The 18,986-nt window shown below is 36.5% G+C and overlaps 1 protein-coding gene across 8 annotated transcripts in view; it reads right to left on the reverse strand.

The window, feature by feature from the left end:
• TASOR (transcription activation suppressor) overlaps window positions 1-18,059 on the reverse strand; it is a 49,608-nt gene extending 31,549 nt beyond the window's left edge. For all 8 annotated transcript variants that reach the window (XM_042979182.1, XM_042979180.1, XM_042979181.1 and 5 more), the window contains exons 1-9: window positions 17,486-18,059; window positions 9,310-9,455; window positions 8,049-8,141; window positions 7,308-7,380; window positions 6,769-6,860; window positions 5,969-6,103; window positions 3,406-3,530; window positions 1,244-1,275; window positions 403-508 (exon numbers count right to left, since the gene is read on the reverse strand). In XM_042979182.1, the coding sequence (XP_042835116.1) occupies window positions 403-508; window positions 1,244-1,275; window positions 3,406-3,530; window positions 5,969-6,103; window positions 6,769-6,860; window positions 7,308-7,380; window positions 8,049-8,141; window positions 9,310-9,455; window positions 17,486-17,813 (1,130 nt within the window). In that variant the 5' untranslated portion in view covers window positions 17,814-18,059. The remainder of the gene's footprint in view (window positions 1-402; window positions 509-1,243; window positions 1,276-3,405; window positions 3,531-5,968; window positions 6,104-6,768; window positions 6,861-7,307; window positions 7,381-8,048; window positions 8,142-9,309; window positions 9,456-17,485) is intronic.
• Between the last annotated feature and the right edge of the window lie 927 nt (window positions 18,060-18,986).

Below are 18,986 nucleotides of genomic sequence, written 5' to 3' on the forward strand. Positions count from 1 at the left end.
CAGGACTGAAAACAGTCTATAAATTTTAACTTACCTCACCACATCAAAGAGGTTTCCAACAAAGAACTGATAACTTTTAAGTCTACCATGTTCAAATTGCTAAATGACAAATATATCTAATTAGGATAAAACTTTGAAAAATTACTTTTAAAATTTAAAATCATTCAGAAACTTTTATGCTATAAATGTATATGACTACTTAGCCCATTCTCAAACCAAGATAGAAAAGCAGAGGGCCCATTTTGCCAAATGTGTTTCCCAAGTTATCAATCTTTTAAAACAAATCGACATTTACATTGAAGTTCTTGTGGACCAAAGCAAAATTTAAATATAAGAATAAAAAGCAAAAGAAGAAACTATATTGAGCAACCGCTAATTGCTATTTTCTTATAACATACTTACAGCTTGATAGGCAAAAAAGCACGAGTGGTTGACCTCAGAGAAATATAACACAAAAGCTTTCCTTTATTTAAAAGCTGTCCTTTCCACAAGGTGTAGTTAAATTTGTCTAAATAAAAAGAATGATATAGTTCAGCCTCTAGCAGCCCAGAAGCAAATACATGTTTACTACAAATAAGGGAAAAACATCTATGACAACAAGAAATAAAAATCACACAAAAAACACCCATGACATTGCTATTTAGGAGAGAGTTCAAATAGGATTTTTGTTTCAGGGATCTTTTCCCCTACAGGATTATTCCAGCTGCAAAAAATTAACAAATTTGTCTAAATGTCCTCATATCAGACAGTTGAAGAGCAAAGACCAAGCATTTACTGCCTTCTTATTTCACCCAAAGGAGACTATCTTACTATATTAAATCCAGTTAACTACACAAATCACAAATCCCCACAGCATCTCCTACCCTCTCTACTCACTTTCTTTTCATTGTGGAGAAACTTGATGACAGAAAATGTCAGTTTTGCTTTTAATCTTTTCTGTGTCTTCTAAATCCTAAACTTCTGATAAATGTATTTTAATTATCTAAGTTGTAAAGCTTCTTTGTTTACTTTTATCAAAGTGCTAAAATCCTTTGGTTTACTCATAGTTTCAGCAGCTTCTAAAGAAGACCTTATGCTTGGACAACCAAATGTTGATGCTATATCATAACATGGCCTCACCCCTTTTATCATACTTTGCAGATTTTTGTCCATTATAAAAATAAAGTAAAACACTAATTTTTTTATTTTATGTACTTATTCTTCCAATTTATAAAACTAAAGGAGAATAATAAAAGAATCTTACCAGTGTTTCTATCTGCATTGAAACTGTTAGATCTATAAGTTTTAAAAAGAAAAGAAAACATTACTGATTGGTAACAAGAAAGTTAACATTCAGGATCTTGACATAAGCACTATTTCTAATGGCATAAGGTACAAGAAAAATTAAATCCTTTTTATCCAAGTGGGAAATACATATGAACTACTTATTACAACACTTAATACATCCAAGTCTATATGAAGAAAACAATTACTTACTTGGCTCAAATTATCATATCTGTCCAAATTTATGGGAGCTATTTTCCCCAAAAATAGTCATCAGAAGAAAACAGAGTCCATTAAAGTCTCTGTGAATTACTTTATTTTGGTGATGAGATTTGAAAAAATAGCCTCAAAATACACTTAAATGTTATTTATTCATCATTCAATAAATATTTACCAAGTTCCTATTATTTACCCGGCACAGTTCTAGATAACAGGATTACCAGGATGAACAAAGCCCCTGCCTTCATAGAGTTTACAACCTCATGAAGATTCCAGGCAACAACCAAAAGTAGTATATAGTTTACCAGATGATGGTTTTAAGTGAAACCAGAAAAAGAGAAAGCAATAAGGTTATGGGGTTAAAAACAAAAATCATGAAAGGCCTCACTGATAAAGTCACCTTTAAGGAGAGATCTGATAAAGGTTTTTAGTGTAAACAATGTAGCTAATTGGGAAAAGAGAACAGTAAATGCAGAGGCCCTGAGGCAGAATGATTCATAGCAGCATTTGAGGTATAGCAAAGGTGTTCAAACAATGCTCATTTTTAAATGATATGGAGACCAAAAGATAGAATCAAAGAAGAGGCAAAAAAAAAAAAAAAAAAAAAAAATTAACACAGTTACAATTCCTGGAGGTATGACCTCATAATTACTAAGTGGTGGATGTCTTTTAAAGATTACTATCGAAAGGCCCTATTGTAAATTTATCATGGAAATCATAAATACAGAGCCACAAGAAAAATGAAAATCACAAGTGTCTGGATAACATATGAACTGCTACTTATGGCTATGGATGGATGGTTACCAGGGCTATTTGGTGACATGAAATAAGTGTGCTGGATCTCAAACAACTTAAAGAAAGACAAGATGATTTGATCTGGAAAACCAACGAAAAGGTTGCCCTCAAAAATGTGTTTCATGATATGTGGCTTTTTAAAAACAGTATTTCTAAATTAATAAGGCTCATACATAACTTTAAACAGACATTTGACCATTTCACCTACATCCCTATACATTTACTTATTCAATTTTACCAACATTTTTTCTGGAATCACCACATGGGCGAAACAATAAGGGAGACTACTTTGCATTTGGTCACTTTGTATTAAAGCTTATAAGAAATCATCAGTGGTACTCAACTCACTGAAAATCAGAATCACCTGGAAGCTTTTAAAATTACCAATGCCTAGGGAGGGCTAAGTTCGTTGATTTCGGCTTATGTCATGATCTCACAGTTTGTGAGATTGAGCCCCACAATGAGCTCTGCACTGACAGCACAGCCTGCGTGGGATTCTCTCTCTGCTCCTCCTGTCTCTCAAAATAAACAAACATTGAAAAAAAATTACCAATGCCTAGGCTCCTTAATACACATTTGATTTAATTTGTTTGAGGTAGGATCGGGGATCTTTTGTAGAAGCTCCTCATTTGTAGGAGAGCTAACACACAAAATTTCACTTTTTTTTAAAAGCTGCATTTTAGGGGCACCTGGGTGGCTCAGTTGGTTAAGTGTCTGACTTCAGCTCAGTTATGATCTCACGGCTCCTGGGTTTAAGCCCTGCATAGGGCTCTGGGCGGATAGCTCAGAGCCTGGAGCCGTTTCGGATTCTGTGTCTCCGTCTCTCTCTCAAAAATGAATAAACATCAAAAAAAAAAATTTTTTTTTAATAAATAAATAAAAGCTGCATTTTACTCAACTATGCAAACCGTCAATATCAAGAAAAAAAGGGTTAACTGGTGAGGTTTAAGTAAATTTTAGTTGCATATAAAGAACATTTTTCACACTCTACTTTCACAAGTCATTATAAACACTGTGCATCTAATTAGTTGCAAGACAAGAAAAAAAATGGGAAGAAAACAGTGTTCTAGGCCATGCAGGATATGTAAATTAGTATTCTGAATGATGTCTAAAACTCACGAGTCTTACCTTGATGAAGGTACAAACTTCGGAGTTTGTATATCATCTTTGTAAGTAAAAGATACAACGGCATATGGACACACATGTCTTGGTCTTCGCCTGAGTTCATCAAAGATATACTCATAAAAATAATACTAAAAATAAGAAAATGCAAAATTAACTTCTATAAAAAGACAAAAAGGTACAGAGTAGAATCTTTAGTTGCCTGACTTTAGAGAAACATAACACCATTTAAATGTCTCTAACAGGAAGTATCTTTAAGCACTGCTTGTTAATTTATTTAAAATAATTTGCACTTTATATTCATTTTATGGTATAAAATATTCTGCTTCTATCTATCTACCTACCTACCTATCAATCAATCAATCAATCATGCCAGATCAATCAATCAATCATGCCAGAGCACTAATAGGTACTTGAAAAAGTTATTACTAAAGAGCTGAGGGCTCGGTATGTGCAACAAATTTCCTCATAAAAATGTTACAAATGGACATTTATAAGCTCCAAGTCAGCCCAGAAAAGTCAATTCAATCCAAAAAGTAAAATGCTAAGGACACAATCTCAACCAAATCTAGTATTCTGTTCATTATTTCAAAAGAAAAATATATTCTTGGCTCTAACCACAGACTAAGCAGAAAAAAGGAGTTAGATTATGAACACAGGTGACAAACGTAGCTAATTGTCTTACTACCATCTGCTTCTCCCCTTCACCTATTCACAACATTCATTAGGGTTTTGTGACTCACAGACTAGTGATTTTTTTTCTTTTTTTCTTTTTTTTTTTTTGAGAGAGAGAGAGAGTGAGCAGGGGAGGGTCAGAGAGAGAGAGGGAGACACTGAATCCGAAGCAGGCTCCAGGTTCTGAGCTGTCAGCACAGAGCCTGACATGGGGCTCAAACCCACAAACTGGAAGATCACGACCCAAGCCGAAGTGGGACACCTAACCAACTGAGCCACCCAGGCACCAACCCAGACTAGTGATTTTCATTAAAAAGAATGCCCTGGTTTATAAACAAAGCACTGTCCTTCAAAGTTTATTCCCTTGGGAAACTACTGATTTTCAATATTGTTGCTGCTCTAAAAATGCCTAGAAATTTTTTGGAAACATCAAGCCAGTTTACAAGTTCTGCTAGAAAAACCTACTGCTTTAAAAAAAGGGTGGGGGGGGGGGGCACTGGGTGGCTCAGTGGTTAAGCATCTCTTGACTTCAGCTTACAAGGTTCCTGAGTTTGAGCCCCACATCCAGTTCTGCACTAATGGCACAGAGCCTGCTTAGAATTCTCTCTCCTTCTCTTTGTCCCTCCCCCACATTTGCTCATGTGCACGCTCTCTCTCTCAAAAACAACTATACAAAAAAAAGAAAGAAAAAGAAAAGCCTATTGCTACCTTCTCCAACTACTATTCAGAAGGCAAACAAACAAGTCAGCCCAGACATCTTTGGTGAATATAATTTTTGCTGAAAGCCCCCAACAATATGTCTTGCCCATTCAGAGTCTTCAAAAAGTCAACTATACACTTCAATTAAAAAAAAGTTTCAAGGATATGGTTGGCTCAGTCAGTACACTGTGTAACTCTAGATCTGGGGTTTATGAGTTCAAGCCCCACGTTGGGTGTAGAGATTAAGATTAGTTAAAAAAACAACAACAACAACAAACCACAAAAAAAAAAACACAAAAGCTTCACTCACACAATTTTTTTTTTTTTTTTTTAAGGAGCTGGGTGTGAAGCCTGCTTGAGATTCTCTCTCTGGAGAATCCTGAGCCTCAGAGAATATGGCAGCAATGGCCAACACCATGATTCACCTGGTGAAACATGAGGAAAGGACCTTGCTAACTTGTCCCCAGACTCCTGACCCATCAAAACTGTACAATAAGAAATTTGTGTTGTTTTAAGCCACTAAATTTGTAGTAATTTGTTATGCAGCAATAAAAAACTAGTACAATGAAACAAACAAAAAAAGTTCTCTCCCTTGACCCTGCCTGCGCGTGTGTACTTCCAAAAAAAAATGACTAAAATTTGGTAAATATTATACTTTTAAGTACCTGTAGTTTACTGTATTATCAATTATATCTGAATAAAACTTGCATCTTAGAAAACTCTAAGTTTGTAGTCTTAGAAAAATGTTAAAATAAAAAATATCAAATCAACAGTGCAAAATTACATCAATTAAGGTAATTCAAGGGGCTTCAACTTTACCTTGAAGAATGAGTAGTATTTTATTAGACAGGATATCTTTCTAGGCCAGGATCTAGGCCAAGAGAAGCCTAGGCTTCAAATAAAATGAGGTTTACTGAGGGCAGCAATCATACAAAACATCAGCTTGGAAGGAAGAACTAGACTAAGGAATGTATTACTTTGTTAAGTCTGGGGAGCCACAAGACTTAGGTTTCTGAATGGTCTTGAAAACACTGAACAAACAGTAGTGAGAAACACTGGAGTCTGGTAGTGTTATATGGATACCAGAGGTTAGACTGGTGTGGTGGCAGAAGGTACAGAAAAGGAGACATTTTAAAGGATTTGATGACAAAACAGATATGAAGTCATTAACACTGAAATGAATCCAGGCACTTACCTGGGTAAGCTCATAGGCTCTGTAAGCCAAAAGTGATGTAACTCTATTGGCATTCTTTGACACGTGACATTCATGTTTCGGCGTTGGGTCCAAAGCACTTTTATTTAATATAGATTCCAAACTTTTTATTTTACCCTAAAATAAAGAAAACCTTTTAAGTCCACCTAACCTAATTTATACCTCTCTGAATACAGATCACCTATGACAACAGTTCTTTCCTTTAATACCTGGTAACACTCAACACTTTTTACCAATATTGAAGCAGTAAAAAGGAGTTAACCATGAAAAAAAAGTGCTGTTTGAATTTAATAACAAGGAAATAGAAAAAATTTTTTTTAAATGTTTATTTTTGAGAGAGAGAGAGAGAGACAGACAGACAGACAGACCACGAGCAGGGAAGGGGCAGAGAGAGAGGGAGACACAGAATCCGAAGCAGGCTCCAGGCTCTGAGCTGTCAGCACAGAGCCTGATGCGGGGCTCGAAACCACAAACCGTGGATCATGACCTGAAGTCGGACGCTCAACCGACTGAACCACCCAGGCGCCCCAAGGAAATAAAAATTTTATTCACAACACTGTTCATTAGCCTAAATGACATTACCAGTTGTATTACCCTCTTCATTCTTTTCTTTGGAAAGGAAGTCAAATAGATTAAAGATGGCAAACCACTCTTCAAAGTATGTTTATCTACTAAATAAAGCAAGCATCAATTTTAATTTAATCAAACTCCTAAAGACAGAGCCAACTAAAATCCAAACCAAATGCTGTCTTTGATATATGAAATGTAAAAGTTAAAATTACCTTCATTATTTTAAAAATAACAACATCGCCCACTGCCCCAGCTTCCAAAGGGTTAGCTTGTAATAAATCAGCATACTTAGAAAGATAGATACCTAGTAAAGAGGGAAAAATTAAAGAATTTGAATAAGGGCACAAATACTAAAAAGAAAATTCAAACATTTAATCTAATGATGAGAGAAAAAGTATGACAACTTAAAAAAAAATGTAATGACAGTAAAGACAGTGGATATTAATCCAAAGCAAAACAAACAAAAACCAAAACCTAACCACAAAACTACAAAAAAAACCTGTGAAACTATCCAAATTTCTCAAAATCACCAGGACTGAGTTAAAAAAATAATAATCTTTGATCAATTTGAAGTATGCAAATCAGAAACAAAGGGTAAAACTGGTTTTACGCTGCATAACCTCAAACTATCCTACTTTTTCTGAGAACGTGACAAAGCAAACATGAATTTAATTATAAGGACTGCAACAAAAACATGTTTAAGTGGCAACTTAATAGTAGATAAATGAAAAAAAAAAAAAAAAAAGATTACCCATGGAAGGACTGCCAAGAATGGTTATTTTGGACTGGCCCACCTGTAATCCTTTTTCACATATGCTTTGCACCTAAACAAACAAAACACTTCATCTTGCAATCATAATACATTTAAAACATGAAAAGATAATTTATAAACTTGTTTTAAATAAAATACAAGCTCCTAAACCCTGTAAGTTCTACATTATAGAAATTTTATACACATGACAATTTATGACTAAATATCAATGTGAAACTGGCTTATGCTTGCAATGTAACCATAGCAGATATCCATTTTTGTTTATACTAGGTGTGACAGATACTCAGAATTCATGCCACTTGTATATACAAACATTCCCTTTTAAAGAGAATTAGAACTGGCAAAACATTTAAAGAAAAAGTAACTCCACCTACACAACTTTAATTAAAGGAGACAAAATAGCTCCTAGTACATATAATCAACAATACAGAAGATAATCTACTTTAATAAAGAGAAAATTATTATCAAGCACATCCTAGGCAAAGAAAATAGGTTTGGTCAGAGAAAAAATAAGCACATTTGAAAAATAAATTACATAACAATGAAATATCTTGCCCTACTAAATCATTTCTTCCACATATATATCCACTTACACATATCATTTATAGTAAAATGTAAAACATTAGTTTATAATTACCAAGTGTATTGTTCACACTGCAAAATTAGTAACTTACAGTGGAAACATCCTCAAATTGTTTTTTATAAAAGGAGTTCACACACCTGATATCGATCAACCATAAGAAATGCATAGGATTCCGAAAGTTCTTTATCCAAACGACCATCAAACTTCAGTTCTCTTCGCTTTTCGGTGAACTAAATAAAATAAAATCTGTAATAACTCCTTAGCATGTGATTATGTCTTTCAAGCTAATAGCTTCAGGAATTTTATTTCTAAGAAATCCCAAATGTAACCAAAGCAGAAATGATCTTTTCTCTCCCTATAATTTCCATGCTTCAATTAATTTTTACCCCATTATAACTAGCTCTTTATACCTTGTAATAATCAAATAAACATCTAATATCTATGAATTTTAACTAAATGTCTACTAAAATTTTGCCATATTCCAACTCTCCCACAGATTTTTAAGTTAATAGTTACCTTTGCATCTCTCATTTTACATAACATGGTACACTGCATAAAGTAGGTGGTTTAATAAATCTCTGCAGAATGGCCAACTTCTGGACTATAAACTCAATTAGGACAAGGAAAAATGTTTTCTTTACAACTACATTCTCAATGCCAAGTACATAAGATGTACTCCATATATATTTCCTGGATAAAAGTGACATCCTCTAAGTATAACTCAACTGCAAGTCACCCAAACTGCTTCCACTTTTAGATACAAGCAAATGGATATACATTCAAAATATGGAACATACATCTAAGAGATTTACATGCAGTATTCAGGCCATTACTGATGTTCAGTAATTAAAGAATTATTAGACAAAATTTTCATATAAAGTTAATAAATAACCCCTATCACACCATAAAATCACATCAAACTATCAAGGTTTTAATTTTCTCAAGTAGCCAGTAACTTTAGGGATTCCTTCGAAGTTCAATTCTGGTAGCACTGGGTTGACCACTTTACAAAAGTACAAAATTAATAGTAGTTCATGTGCATTAGAAAGCAACAAACACAAAATATTTCTAAACATCTCATTTGTATTACTGCAGAATTCCTCATTCTGGCTTTTCCTAAAAATGTTTATAATCTACATGAAACTTAAACTTACTATCTTATATACTTAACTATTCCCCTTTGATTACATTTTTTTTTTTTTAAGTTTTATTTATTGGGTGCCTGCATGGCTCAAACTCACGAACCGTGAGATCATGAACTGAAGTCAGACACTTAAACTGAATGAGCCACCCAGGTTCTCCCAAAACTACCATTTTTAAAGAAAAGGAACATAAAACAACTTCTAGGCTATTAACTGGTTATGAAGAATCTTACAATAAGTACTATTTAAAACTTACCTCCTTTTCCAAAAGTTCATTATGTATCAAGCAAGCACGTTTGTAGTTAAAATTTGTTACTGAGGTTGGTTCAAGGTAAGATGAATGGAGAATATTTAGAACGTCTTCAAATTCTCGAGAGCCTGGAGTTAATGGCTGAAAAAGTGCTAAAACAAAACAAAACAAACATTAATTTTAAGATTATTCCTTCTTAAGTCTAATTTCTTAAACTTTTGTGGGCTTACTATAACTTTTAAATAAGGTTGAAATAAGGCATCAAGGCTAATTTTGTGATATTCAAAAGAAACACATATTAACGGAGAGAAAATAAAAATCAATTGCCTACATTGTTCAGTTCCTTCAGCAATAAGTATCTGGCGGTTACACATGCACGAGCAGGTTACAATTTTGCAAACCTTAAGAATGTTACATCAGGCAACTTTAATTGCATAAAGACTCTCATAAGAAAGAATTTGTGCATAAACTCAACTTGTCTCCACTCCTTTTTTATGTTACACTGAAATAGGTCTAGGACCATTTACTTGAGCAAACTAAATGCTTACAGCATAAATGAATGCATAAAAACATTTAAGATACTTATGTATCTATATAATAAAACTATCCTACCTGGTTTTTAGTACTAACGTTAGAATAAAATACACTGCATCCATTGGCTTCTTGTATTACCAATACAAAGTAGTGGGACATTATGAAAGCTTAGTGAAATGGAAAGATGTAGAGCTTTGGAGTGAAGCATGGACACAAATATCAGATCCAGCATTTACTAGCTTTGTGGAAGTCCCCGGGTAAATCAATTCACTTAACCAAAAATAAGCTCAGTTCTCCTACCTGTAAGAATTCATTCCAGCTATCCTAATAACCACTAAATTCTACATGCCACACATGATACAATACACGGAAAAAGCTCTAAGCACAACATCTGTTGTTCAAGTAAGACAATAAAAGTTTTTACTCTCCACACCTACAACTATTCCACAACCCATTTAATTTTTAAAATACTTAAATATCCACTTGTTCTTAGACCAGTGGATTACTGGTCTAATAATTTCAAATTTCCACTTCATGCATGAAATAGTTTAACTTAGTAATAAATTTCAAGAATCTATGTACATAAAATTTCCCCAAGGCAAAAAAGGAACTACTTATATTTCACTGTATATAGAAGTATTCATTCATAGAACTTTGCTATACTGTGTTACTTTAATTTCTTTTGAGGTACTATTTCTAAAGAGTCAATAAATTTCACGGTCAAAATACTTTTAGGCTACGACTAAAAATTGTACGTACTCTTAACAGTACTAGACAGCAAATAAGATATTTTCACCATATTTTCTAAACATACTATTAGGCTTTAAAGGACATGTCAAATGACATATCCATCCATCCATTCACCAAACCATGTATATTATTACAAAAGTGTCTGTAAAACTGTAACGTGTGTATAAATGTGTATATCGATGACAAAATGTGTATATACGGTGCCCACTACTTTGGGATCACACACTAAAATAAAGAAATAAAGCCAACATAGTTATAATGCAATGAAGACACTGACTAGGGTTAATCAGAAAAAAAAAACCTCAAATAGAACAATTAAACACAAAGTGTCCTATAATCAAATTTGTAGCAGATGAATACATTCAATAATCTACTGTTGTAACCTCTACTGTTGTAACCTCCACCAGAGCCAGAACCATATGTGCTTTATTACCCTACCTTTATCATATGCCAGTAGCTAGAACTGTGAGCACTGGACCCAAGTAAGTTGAATAAGTAAGTTCGTAAAGAAAGTGAGAATAAACTTTCTCAATGATTTTTATACTGAGGGGTGCCTGGGTGGCTTAGTTGGTTAAACAGCTGACTTTGGCTCAGGTCATGATCTCATTATTCATGAGTTCAAGCCCCACATCAGGCTCTCTGCTGGCAGCACCAAACCTGCTTCAGATTCTCTATCCTCCTCTTTGCCCCTCCCCCACTTGCATTCTCTTTCAAAATAAACTTAAAAGTTTATACTGAATACAAACATATTCTACACCTACCAAAGTATCATTGCTGTGTCATCTTAAGTCCCACAGATTCAATAATTCAGTAATATGTAAAACAAAATATAAGCTCTGAAATAAATCCTAAGTCAAATCAGTTTTATAGAATAGGAAAAAAACATCTTTGTGACTGTCCCCAACTAAATTGGGAAAAACTTGGCAAGGAGAACAGCATGTATTTGGAATAGTCTTTCACATCCAAAATGGGTTAAGCATGATTTCAAAAATTGGGTTTTATGCACGATTCCTTTTTTTGTTGTTTCTAAGTGACTTCAGACATCTAAAATGCTCCTTCTGCAAAAGTTTCATGTGGCTTTAAACTTCTATGAAATCTTACAAGTCTACATAAAGCATTTTCCTTAGTTAAGCTGTCCCAACACTATTTTGACTATCAATCTAATCATATGGGGAAAATTTCATCATATAAGTTTATAGAGAAATTAACATTCCAATTATCAGAAAAGTACTTAACATTTGTTTCATTCCAAAGCAATGTCCTATAGTCATGTCAAGTGTCCTCAAGTAGACTGCCAGTGGGGGGAAAACATTCTTGTGAATGAAAATATAGAAAAAGATGCCTGTGTCCTAGTTATTTTATATATCAAATGATTCCTTTGGCTTTACTAGTTAGGCCAAAGTTGTAATTTCTCTTTTTCCTCCCAGTTTTCATTTCTACAAAAATAAAATTATGCTGTTAACTCTTTTTAAGGATTTCAAGTCAAAGTGCTGGTAATCATAATTAGAAATTTAACAAGTTTTTGTTCTGAATGTACATTCCCTAGTGGCCTATTTTGTCCTTAATAATCCTCTTAACACTCCACATCCCATGGTCAACATATCCTATCACTTCTCTTAAAGAAAACATGTATACATCATAATCTTAATTATAGGCCATTATTTGAGGCAATTAATAAACAACCCTGTGATTATCCAAATGGGGAACAGAACATTTTATGATAATTATTTCACTTATGAAAAGTCAGTATCCAATATATTGTTTTCTGGATTCTGACAATTACTGAGTCTAACCATTAGTGGGTCATTATTACTATTTAGATAACTATACTAAGAGCTTTACATGAATGATCTCATTTAATCATTAAAACCATCCTACTTAGTTCAATTATACTCATTTCACAAATGAACCTGAGAGCTAACAGCCAATATGACCCAAGGTTGCATAGTTGTGAATAACAGGGCAGGTAGGATTCAAATTCAGGCTGCCTAGCTCCAAATCTTATATCCTGAACTCTAAGTAGAAGATATATATATATGTGTGTGTGTGTGTGTGTGTGTGTAAGAGCTGCAAATTCAGGCTGCCTAGCTCCAAATCTTATATCCTGAACTCTAAGTAGAAGATATGTGTGTGTGTGTGTGTGTGTGTGTGTGTGTGTGTGTGTGTGTGTGTGTGTGTGTAAGAGCTGAAACTGATCATTACAGAACTGGGAGAATAAAATTGTTTCTTCATTTTAGACCAAGAAATCATATAGAACACTTAGACACAGAAAATTAGGTATTAAAGAAAAAGAACTTGATGTCCAGGATTATGCTCTTTCTACCCTCTTATGTGTCTCTTCTATCAAATCTCATTTTTCTCATTTTAATAGAGCCAAAAGCCAACGTGCCCTTTTTAGGGTTCTAAAGGTTAACAGAAGTAACCATAGTTCCTCCACACACCGAGAAACACGATTTTGCTTATTTATAGGATTTCCATAACATACATGTCAGAAATGAGTTGATGTACATAATTTACAAGGTTCCTTACGGACAAAATTGATAATAGATGTTTTATGGGACTGAAGAACAGATTTAAAGACATTAGATTTATAATTCAGACAAGGAAAATGGATCACAAAATTAGAACTAGAATTCAGGTCTCCTGACTCCATACTATCCATACTATCATTAAATATTTTTGACTACTGGTAGCATACAAATATATATTGAATTTAGTGTTCTATTTAAGCAGTTGGAATAGACATAAAATTTAAGTCATGCAACAGCTTTGTTCCTTTGTCAAAGAAACAATTTTCAATTACTTTTACCAATTTACTTAGTGTAAATGCCAATCTTTATGTTTGTATTACGATTTATGTATATATGTAAAACAAAAACCCATCTATACATATATGTAAAAATAAGCTAAACTTTTAAAAGATAGACCACTATTATCAAAACATATAAATAGCCAATTTGAAATAAACATTCCAATTTAAAGTAACTAATTCATGGAAGAAAAGGAAATAGCCAAGAGTAGGCTGCAGATCATGTGTGTTCAATTCTCTGAATCCATCTCTCTGATGTCTAGCCATTTGTTCCTTCCAATAATTTATTTGAAAGATATTTTAAAAATCACTTTTCTCCAGTCTAATAAAATTGCTAAAGACATAATGCTTTAGGAATGGACGTTTCATCTCTAAATCAAGATTGAACACAATATAGAATTAAGAACGAATCTGCTGGCAGAGAACTAGAGAAACAAGTACAAATATGACTAAAACTAAAAACTATTGACTTTTTCTGGCCCAGGGAATAGGTCAAAGAAAATTTTACTTACATTACTTAAAATTGATACACACCTATCAAATGTTTTATGTGGATAACTGGATTCTGCCTATACTTCCCTGCTTACCTGTAAATAGGGAAATCTGTGGTACTTAGAACCCAGTCATTCATATACAACTACTGAAACACGATGCAAATTTCCTTAAAGGAAACTTTGCTCCAAGTCTTAAAAAAGACAACTGCAAATTCTGTGGGAAAAGATGGGTGCTGGGAAGGAGAATTAGCCATTAACTGTGCTAGCCTAGACCAGTATGGATGCAGGTGCATGAGAAGTTAGTCTTGTGTCCTACAGAAAAAAAAACATTGACCAATAAACACTTTCCAGAAAATGAATCATCACTACTTCATGTCCCAAGAACTTTGGAGGGAAAAATTATATCAAATTGCCAATTTTAATTTACTTTTAATGACTTATAGTATTAGATTTTAGGGTAAAAGAAGGCAATAGAGAAACATCTACCAACAAAATCCAATTGTACAATTTGGTTAAATATAAGAACAGTGCCTCTTTACACTATAGAAGAGCCCAGCCAATAAACAACACAACATACATCAAAGAGTAAAATTTTACCCTCCCAGTCAAGTTAGGTCATTTAATCTGTCACCACAGATTAAATGTGTTAATTTCATAATGAACATAATTTCTGAATCTCAAAATACCCCAGAGATGAAGACATACTAAATATATCTAAGTTTAACATAGGTTAAAAAATTTAATAGGTCAAATCAAAAGCTAACAAGAGCACTTATATTACAAAAAAAGAAGTCTTGCTACAGTTTGTGTAATGATAAGTACTGTACACCTAAATTCAAATTCCAAGTTCAAGTTGGAATTTGTGTGACCTTGGGCAAGTTATTTAACTTTTCAATACTTCGGTTTCCTCATCTGTAAAATGGGAATAGTACCTACTACATAGAATTTGGTCCACACACGTAAACTGCCTTAAACAATGCCCACAACTTACTAAGCACTATAAAGTGTTTGCCACTACCATTAATTAGAATGGCAGTATTCTGCATGTTATGCTACTGTCAAGACAAGGAAACGAACTTTGAGTCAGCAAGCTATACTCACATATATCTGAGGTACCATAATCAAGTCATGTTAAGTTTCACTGGAAACGCACAGTCACAAGCAAAGGTCTGCCATATTAAAATATGAATGCAACAAAATCTTTGATACTGGAAGGTTCAGAGGGATCTCCTGAAAATGATTTAATAGTCATGATAAAAGACTCCCGTGACCACAACTAGTATCTAGCCACATCCTATACATAAAGTGATACCTTTCAAGCCTTTCGAGAGGCAAAGATTTGGGGATGAAGTGCGAAATTAACAGCACCTGCTATACCATTTCTAATAAAACTTTCTTTTTAAAATAATGAAAAGTTGAATTTTTCTATTAAATTCTATCACCAAGCACTAACTTCTTTCAGTTTGGATAGGATAAAGTCCATGGTGGTAAAATACCTGCTTATTTAAGTTTTAAAAGCTCTAGTTAAGTCGTTATTGAATTATTTGAACAGCTGCTGCTTAGTGCATCAATTATTTTCACTAAATATGAAGAAAGTCCAGTGTGTTTTATTTTCCTTAGCTATAACTTCCCCAAGGTTGACAACCTTTTGCCTCTACATGAAAATGGAAAACAAATTTTCCCCATGGAGCATCAGACTCGGGGGAGAAAACAGCTAGATTTTATATTTCCTAATTCCTCAATTATTTCCACTTTTAGTGTGTTCAAATAAAGTTCTATTTTACAGCAACCTCTGGATTTACCTAATTAAAAAAAAATACATGTAAACAGTGCCTTTTAACATTTCCTGGTGACTTCCCTCATTTCAAACCAAACTATGAGGCTTTCTACACCAATATTCTGGTCCTATCAAAAGTTTTAAAAGATGGTACATCCATTGTTTATGGTGTAACATAAACCATATTCTTGGGCACTTAAAAATGAAAGAAAAAAGGAAAGAAAAGAAAGAAATAGAAGAAAAAGGAAAAAATGGACTTCAAAATTTTATCAAGCTAGGAACAAGAGAAAAGTTCAATCTCCTACCTCATAAACCAGAGGCCACGTGAATGTACTTCCAACCTATTCTCTAGCAATTGATTAATTTGGGAAGAACACCTAACTTTCCTCATATAGGCTGTACCATAAATCTTGACTAAATAAACCAAAATAATGGACAGCCTTGACCTTTACAAATATCCCCTTGAACTCTAAAATACATTACATTAATTCACCTAAAAGATATTTCTAGAAACATTCCTCATGCTAGTGGGCAAAGGTAACTTCATCTTTGTCAACATGGTTTCTGACACCAAGGATTTCCTTGGTTTTCTCATCCAAAAAGAAATGAAGTTTGATTTTATTTGTATCTTCCTGATACAAGGCTCTAACAATTTCAGTTGTGCAAATGGAGGTGGTTAAGCACATGGAAAAAAGAAGCACATGCTTCAATCAAGATTCCAAGTCTACTAAGACTTTAATTACAAATAAAAAAGCATTCTGCAAATAAAAAATTCCTATTATTTCCCAAAGTAAATCATGAAAACCTGAACCATGAGGTAAAACAAAAAGAGACTTTAAGTTGACTAAGTCCAAATCACTGGAGAGTCAAAAACAGTGTAATAGAAAACCATAATACTACTTTTGATCTCCATTAGAAATGTGTCCCAATATAGCATTGTTTTAAAAACGTAAAAGTAGTTCATGTAACTATTCCCATATTGGTTCCAAAAAGTAGACTGGCCTTAAAAAAACCAAAAAACAAGTGACTGGCCTTAAAAAAAACCAAAAAACCAACTTAAGTTCTCTCATCTGCAAGATCAAGTTGGTGACTCTTGGGCATAAGCTAACTTCTATTTTTTCCATAGGGAAATTACTGCACCAAGAACCTACCTTCCCATTCTTCTCAAATACAAGAGAAAACATACCAAAGTTTGGATTTAAAGAGAGACCTATTTTAATCTAACGCTTGAACAAGGGGGGAAAAATCTACATGGAAATGAAGTGTGATGGAAGACAGCAGTGTGCATGGATCACATCTAATGGAGATTTCTAAACAAGGGGAGACGCTGACATCGAGCAAATTTCAAGTAGACACTTCTAGCTGAAGAATTTCCATAGGGAGAAGCACTTGTGGTCCTCTGAATGCAATGGCCTTGGAGAAAGCCCCAGAATCCACGGCCACGGGCTATTTCCAGAGTGAGACTTGTCAGAAGCATCCTGAGGAGGACACACCAGCTTCTGTGCCTTCAGGGGTTGGGAGGGAGGGGCGCCGAGCACCATCTTTCCTCTCTGGGAGCTGCAGCCTTACGGACAAGCTTCAAACCTGAGCTACTTCCAACTTCCACGGGGAGAGGGGGAGCAGGGGAGCGTGGTTCCACCGCTTTCCTCTCGCACCAGGCGCAGCAGCTGGGTGGCCGTGGCAGTGAGGGGAGAGGCGGCTGGCGCTGCATGCGTGTTTACGTGTCTCGGATGGGTGTGGGAAGAGGAGACAGAGAGGTTCTAATGAAAAGATGGAGGGGAGAGAGAAAGAGGGGTTGGGGGAGAGGGGAAGCACCACCTTTCTTTTCTCTGCTCTTCCTGGGGATCTGAAAACTCCTCCTAACGGGTCTTTCGGGCTCTTCGGGGCCTTTGGGCACAGCGGCCGCGCCCGCCTCAGACGAGTCCTGAGTCTGCTCGTGGCTGACGCTCGGGGCGGCCGAGGCCGCTGCTGTCTCCTCAGGCCCGGCGCCGCCGCCGGGCTCCGCGATGCTGAGGCCGCCGCCGCCATTTTGTGGGGAGGACTCAAGCTCCGGAAGCGCCTGCTTCATCTCGTCGTCCCCGCCGCCGCCACTTTCCCAGCTCGCGTCCGTCGGCGGAGAGGCCTCCGTCTCCCCAGCAGTCGCCATCGCGCCGGCGTGAAGAGCTCCGGGAAGCTTCTGCCGGCAAGGTCGGCGGGGGTGGGGGGAAGGGGCGACGGGCCGGCCTCGCTGCCGAGCTGCTCTCAGCCCACCCACCCCCTTCCCCCCGTGGCCGCGGACCCCGGTCCCGACCCAACAGCCTCTCCGGGGCCCCAACGCCGGCGCCCCAACCGTGCCGCCCGCCCTAGGAGCCGCTCCTCGCTCGGGCAGTTCTTCTGCCGGCCCCCGCCACTCAACGTGCTGGCGTCGGGGCCGGGAGGGGGCGGGGCCGTCGCGGGCCTCTCCGCCAATGGGGGCGCGGTGCCCGCCTCCGCGGGTGCGGATAGACAGCGCTGGGGGGCGGAGCCTCGGGGCGCCCGAGCCCGCCAAAAGGGGCGACCGCAACGCCCTGCGAATACCTCGACGCCGCGGACCGCTGCGGGGTGGACAGGGCTTAAGGCGAGCTGCGAGTTCTCGGACCGCGCCTGGCCAGCGCCGCAGGCGAGGAAGGCGCGCCTGATAGGTCCCGTGAGCTCAGGCGTCGCCTGTCTTAGCGAGATAACGGCCCTTCCCCCCGGCACGAGTTCCCTCAGCCAAAACAGGATTCAAGCAGTGGATGCAGGATGAACCCGGCTTTGTGAAGTATTTGCGTGCATAGATAGACCTGGAGAGAGGAGATAAGACAGTGGTCTTACGACGACGACAGCCTGAAAGCCTCTGGGCCCAGTGATCTGCCTTGACCACCGGATCTACATCTTTACAATATATTACTCTCCGCATCCCTTTTTATCTTAAAGCGTTAGAACCAGTGACACGCCTCCAGCCAGCAGACAATACCTGAGACCCTTTAATGTGACTTCACAGCCTATGACACGCCTCCAGCCAGCAGACAATACCTGAGACCCTTTAATGTGACTTCACAGCCTAGTGTTAACCGGATTTGGTTCTGGGGAGCTTGAAGGGAGGGGGACTGCTGGCTTTTAGACTTTTCTTCTTTGGTGTTTTCGGTTTTCCTGTATTGAGTATATATTAAAGAAAAATACAAAAGTTTGCAGCCACATTAAAAAATATACAGCAGGTGGTCGCTCTCCTTTAAAACAATTTGACCGTCATATGGAAGGCAGTTTAAATACTTTATGCTAACTAGATTGAAATTACCATCATGAGTTATCTTGAGTACAG

Source organism: Panthera tigris, chromosome A2 (genome assembly GCF_018350195.1).
Source record: "Panthera tigris isolate Pti1 chromosome A2, P.tigris_Pti1_mat1.1, whole genome shotgun sequence".
Classification (NCBI taxonomy): Eukaryota; Metazoa; Chordata; class Mammalia; order Carnivora; family Felidae; genus Panthera; species Panthera tigris.